The 5,560-nt window shown below is 37.2% G+C and overlaps 3 protein-coding genes across 4 annotated transcripts in view; 1 reads left to right on the forward strand and 2 right to left on the reverse strand.

Annotated features, from left to right (window-relative positions):
- The window catches only part of LOC129790342 (clavesin-2-like), an 891,203-nt gene that overhangs the window by 735,647 nt on the left and 149,996 nt on the right, over positions 1-5,560 (reverse strand). The window lies entirely within an intron of this gene.
- LOC129790204 (F-box/WD repeat-containing protein 5) lies at positions 1,500-4,656 on the forward strand. Of its 2 annotated transcripts, none has more exons than XM_055827589.1 (7): positions 1,500-1,951; positions 2,136-2,293; positions 2,360-2,686; positions 2,757-3,682; positions 3,764-3,914; positions 4,284-4,414; positions 4,491-4,656. In XM_055827589.1, the coding sequence occupies exons 1-6, from the start codon at positions 1,738-1,740 to the stop codon at positions 4,365-4,367; spliced, it is 1,860 nt and encodes a 619-aa protein (XP_055683564.1). In that variant the 5' UTR covers positions 1,500-1,737; the 3' UTR covers positions 4,368-4,414; positions 4,491-4,656. The 2 variants fall into 2 exon arrangements, 1 of the variants encoding a protein (XP_055683564.1); XR_008750539.1 differs by having other exon boundaries at positions 1,502-1,951; positions 4,284-4,428.
- On the reverse strand, positions 4,726-5,184 carry LOC129790403 (60S ribosomal protein L26-like). The gene has a single exon (XM_055827888.1). It carries the CDS (start codon positions 5,182-5,184, stop codon positions 4,726-4,728), a length of 459 nt encoding a protein of 152 aa, XP_055683863.1.

Below are 5,560 nucleotides of genomic sequence, written 5' to 3' on the forward strand. Positions count from 1 at the left end.
AAATTATAGGTATAAGATTCTGTGGACAGTGAAAGTATTCAATGTAAGACATTTATTTACTTACTAAACTGGCTCCGCAGTAAAATCTTCAGCTTCTTGGGCATTATACGAACTGGCATCTTATCAAACATGGAGATCATTTTTACATTACAACAGGCTATCTAAAAAAAAAATGATTGTGTACAAAATGATGCCAAAAATTGATCAATTATTGAGTCAATGTAAGCTCACATAGTCGATCAACTATTAATCAATCACATTGATAGAGAATAATTGGTCAATACAATGCAAGTCCACATCAGCGAACAAACGGATGTACTACTCTTGCGTATTAAAAATAATGCGCGAGAGTAGTATATCCGATTGTTCGTTGATGTGGACTTGTAGTTGATCAAAAAAAAATTGAAGAACAATATTTTGTCAAAAGTTAAACAATATATGATCAATATTTATTGATCAATAATTGAGTTATATTTGACTCAATCAGCGATCAATTAACCAGAAATGACTTGAGATTGATCAAAAATTGGCCAATAATTGTTCAATTCTTGAGTCAAAAATTGGTCAATAGTTTATCAAAAATTTTAGAACAATATTTTGCCAATAATTAAACAATCTATGATCAATCATTGATTGAGTTATAGTTGACTCAATAATATTACATATTCAATGTATGTAGGTCCGCGTAAAGGATAAATTAACCAGAATTGATTTGAGATTGATCAATGTTTGTCCAATAATTGATCAATAGTCAATAGTTTATCAAAAAATTGAAGAACAATATTTTGTAAATAATTAAACAATCTATGATTGATTGAGTTATAGTTGAATCAATATCAATATTGATTCAATGTAGGGTCAGTATAAAGGATCAAATGAGTGGAATTGACCAGGAATTGATCAATATTTATCCAATAATTGATCAATAGATTGCCTAATTCAATTGACTTATTAGACTTATCAATCATTGATCAATCTTAATTGAAAATTTGTTGTTTCCTTTGAAAATCAAATGAAACTCTCAGATAATTCTGTAAATAAATCCTTTGTACTAGAAAATTCTCATATTTTCCCTTTAATTTTCATGGATTTTTCCACTTTTTCTCAAAATTTATGTGGCAACCGATTTTTTAACTCCACTTTATAAAAACTTTTTTTTTTAATTTTTAAGAGATCTAAAAATTTTAAATCCTTAAATCCCTTAAATTTTTCCAGTTTTTCACTTTGTAAAAAAACGATTTTTGTTTGAGAAAAAAAACGGAAAACTCAAGAAAATTGCGAAAAACTAGTGTTGCGAGAGAGATGGCACAAAGCTTTTTTCAGAATGTTTTCCTCTCGCTCACACGCATAAGTTTGATTGCAATATCTTATATTTTTCGTCCAGCTTTTCGCTGTGCTTTGAAAGTTTTAAAATAACGAGCTTTTTTTCGGAAAATACTGACAAAACTTTTACCCCCGAAAGAGGGCAATTCAACAAGAGGCGATTGCGAATGTATGTGTGTTTTTTTTTTAAGTCGGGAACAGCTGATTTTCACCTGCAAAGAGATACATTTTCATTGACAAATCATTCACTGTGTGGTAGCTAAGTGTCGTTGAGAAAATCTCGGGAAACTTTTGCATTCTGGGCAGTTGTTTTCCTGGTGCTCCTCCTGTGGTGTTAAGGATGACAAGGAATTGAAAGGTGTTGAAAAAATTGGCAGATTGTGCAAATTATTCGGATATTTTTGTATCTGCAAAATGGGGAGTGAGCAGGAAGAGTCAACATCTTCGTATTGGCATCTCATCGACGAGCCCATTCTCCTCAAGATCTTCCTTTTGCTGAAGCCACGGGAGATCCTCAATGCTGGTGAAACATGCCGTCGATGGTGCGACATCTCCAGGGATGACTATCTCTGGCATAAAATCTTCATAAGGGATTTCAAAGTCGACAAAAATATTGGCCTGAAGCCAGGTATTGCGAAAGACTATAATTAATTGCGAAAGTTCTCTTTGTTATGAAGAGCGACTTATTTTTACGTGTAAATTGCACTTCTCACTTGTATCCGGAAGTCCTTCAGAAATTTTCCATCTTTGGGCATTTTTTGCCCCCATACGCATGTCATTGTCTCTCTTTCTCTCGGTTGTATTCTCTGCAGGAGCCGAATCATGGAGTACGGAATTCAGACGTCTCACCAACAATATCCCCATGGTGCTTACGGATGTCCTTACGGAGCACGCCCATCAGGTGCTTCATGTGAGCTTTTCGCACAATGGCAAATATTTTGCCACTTGCTCCAAAGATGGTTTTGTCATGGTGAGTTTACATAAAAACAAACCATCTTTTTTTATTTTTAAATTAAATTAAAATTAATTGATGCAGGTGTGGACATCATCTTACCCCTCGAAGACACTTTTTTCACACAATATGAAACATTTTAGCTGGAAATACACGCAATACTCGCAATTTAACCAAAGTGACACACTCCTGCTGGTCTCAGGTGTTCACTTTGGTTCCCCACAGACGTCTTCCGGTGAAATAGCTGTGTTCAGCGTACAAGCTGATTCGCAGCTACGTTGCCGAATTCTCAATCGTCCATATGATATCTTCGGTACATGGTTTAGTGATCAATTTCTCATTTCCGGTGACATTCACTGGCTTGCCCATCTTGTCAGTACTTCCATTCTCTGGCTCAATAAAGCTAATCAGGTGAGAGAATGTTTTCTTTTCTTTTCTTTCTCAATAAAAGGAATTTTAAATGTAAAATCCCATTGAGTAGGAAACTGCCTCGGAACATGTGCCAATAATGAATCAACTCTACAAGTTTTACAATCGCAATGGTAGCTCCATTAGAGCCGTTATGATAGCCAATTGTCCCTGGTTGGACGATGAGGAGACTGAAGAAAAGGGTGCAGGTACATCAGAAGTCTTCCTTGAACCCTCAACATCAGTGGATGAGGATAAATGTGCAGGAAATCCCTTGTCACACACCAAAATGGGTGCTTTATGCCCAAATAGTAGCTCTCACATGGATAGCGTGGAAATCCCCTATCATCCCCTAGCTAATCTCGATTATGCCAGCCCTATACACTACAGTGATGAATTTCGTCGTGAATACGAAGATAGTCACTGTGAATCTCTCTCAGATGATTGCCTAGATGAGGAGGAGGATGACATGTTTGAGGATGAAGATGAGGATCTTGAGAATCTCTGCCCAAAGTATCTAATCTTTTCCCTAGGATCAAAAACCTATACACCCCATCAGATAGGATTTAAACGCATCAAAAATGTCAATTTCCCCAAGAAACTGGACTTGGGGCCCTCACTGAAGGAACGACTAGCCCAGAGGATTAGAGATAGACAAGAGTATGAAGCGAGAGTAGCACATGATTGGCAGAATTATGAAGCTGTTGCAGATCGTTTCGATAAAGTGGACAACCTAATTGACCTACATGGGCATATCATCGGAATGGGTCTCAGTCCTGATCACAGATATCTCTACGTGAATAGTCGCCCCTGGCCAAAGGACTACGTCATTACGAACCCCATGGAACCACCCCCTATTGCCCAGGAGATTGATATTCACGTGATAGATTTGGTTACTCTCAAGAGAGTAGGAACAATGCTGAGAGCACACAAAGCATACACACCAAATACTGACTGCTTCTTCATCTTCCTGGATGTCTGTGAAAACTATGTAGCTAGGTTTGTGATTTCTTTATAACCATCAAACGCCTAACAAATCTCATTCATCCAAAATATTTCTTCTTTTTTTTCTACCTCTAGTGGTGCTGAGGATATGCATGCTTACCTCTGGGACAGATATTATGGGGTTTGCCTGGCCAAATATCAACATACAGAAGTTGTGAATAGTGTCGCTTTCAATCCCCGTGATAATGAAATGTTGGTCACAACAAGTGACGACTATAAAATTAAGGTAACTTCTGATACTTTTAACCCTTTCAGGTCCTTGATCAATCTAGCCAGCTGATTGAACTAAAAATAATTTTTGCGGGTTCCTTTAAGCTCAAATAAGACATTTTTGGCAAAAAATCCAACTCAAAAATTTACTGTTTTTCGTCCTTTCTGATCCTGTGAGTCCTTAGGGATGTCCTTTTGTGATCATAAAATGATCAGGGATTGTAAAGACATAGTCTTGAACTAATTTGAACTCAATAATAAAAAAATAAATATATAAAATGAAATAATTGCAAAATCAAGTCTTTGGGTCAGCGTATGACCCAATGTAGTACCTGAGAGGCTTAATAGAAAAGCTCATTTATAACTTTTCGTTGAATTTTTCCAGGTGTGGCGGTCTGTTGAAAAAGCCAAATTTCTCAATCTGGACACTGAGCGACGTGCTGTAGAGTTCCGGAAACTCATAAAATGAGTGCAGTAGATATTTATGGACACATTTTCCCACTGTTTTTGCTCCCTGTACATTACTAATCGTAAATATGACATATCTTTAGATGAAAACTTACCTACGTGTTTAATTTTTTTGGTGTTGTAGGATTAATCCTTCCGATTGCGTCAGCCAAGGGACGGTAGATCAACCCAAACGCATCCTTTCAATTTTAGGGGCCAGAGCTTTCGACGCTACTGTGCGTCTTCCTCAGTGGTCAATTGTAGTATAAACTACAATATTTAGTATAAACTCCCAAAATTCCATATAAAAACAACGTTTTTTTTTACGACAAATGTAGCGACGCGATGATTTATTATTCATCACTGCTAGTTCCGGATATTTAGGATGTTTCCATGGCTGTTGCGGAAGCAGCAGCAGTCTCCTCGGTGTACTTGCCCTTGTCCTTACCCAGAGCAGCCAAACGACCTTTGGAACGTCTGTCGAGAATCTTCTTCCTGTCTTTATCCATCTTCAACTTCACGACAAGACACTTGGAAGGATGGATGCCAACGTAGACATTCGTTCCATTAGCCTTCTCACGCTGAATGCGCTCGATATACACGACAAATTTCTTCCTGTACACCTGCACCACTTTGCCAACTTGATTCCCCTTGTAGTGACCTCGCACCACCTGCACTTCATCATCCTTCCGGATGGGCATTGTCCGGACGTTGTATTTCTGTCGGAGCTCCTTTGAAAGTGGTGCCGACATGAGCTTCCTGCGAATGTGTGATGGTGCTGAAAAATGCCTCTTGCGGTTTTTCCTCCGCGACGAAGAAACTTGCTTATTGAACTTCATCGTGGAATGCTGGAAATTGTAAATAAAAAATGAAAATTGTTATGTTGCACTTTACAAAAATTGAGGTTAGGAAAGCTTGATGCATTCTTTTTGATTTTCCACATTGTATTACAAATGCTAGATCTTCTAATTTTCTTCTGAATGCAAAATTATACATTTATGTGTAAAATTTGATAACAATTTTGTGTGAAAATTGGGTGGAAATGCCCGAAAATGCAATATTTTGATCTCACTCACCTTGCTCTTTTACCACATAAACAAGAAAAGAAAGAGATGGTGAGATTCACGAGATGAAATAGTGAGGTTATGTTAGTTGTCAATTGGATTTTTTTTTCTGAATCTGAATAAAAAACTCGAAAAAGGAAGTGCAAAGAAA

Source organism: Lutzomyia longipalpis, chromosome 2 (genome assembly GCF_024334085.1).
Source record: "Lutzomyia longipalpis isolate SR_M1_2022 chromosome 2, ASM2433408v1".
NCBI classification, from domain to species: Eukaryota; Metazoa; Arthropoda; class Insecta; order Diptera; family Psychodidae; genus Lutzomyia; species Lutzomyia longipalpis.

What these genes read in the sequence shown, in the direction of transcription:
- LOC129790204 (XM_055827589.1), top strand. Translation starts at nt 1,738, where the DNA reads ATGGGGAGTGAGCAGGAAGAGTCAACATCTTCGTATTGGCATCTCATC. An exon ending in GGCTCAATAAAGCTAATCAG is followed by an intron (nt 2,687 to 2,756) that starts GTGAGAGAATGT and finishes CCCATTGAGTAG; the next exon opens with GAAACTGCCTCGGAACATGT. An exon ending in TGTGAAAACTATGTAGCTAG is followed by an intron (nt 3,683 to 3,763) that starts GTTTGTGATTTC and finishes TTCTACCTCTAG; the next exon opens with TGGTGCTGAGGATATGCATG.
- LOC129790403 (XM_055827888.1), bottom strand. Translation starts at nt 5,184, where the DNA reads ATGAAGTTCAATAAGCAAGTTTCTTCGTCGCGGAGGAAAAACCGCAAG.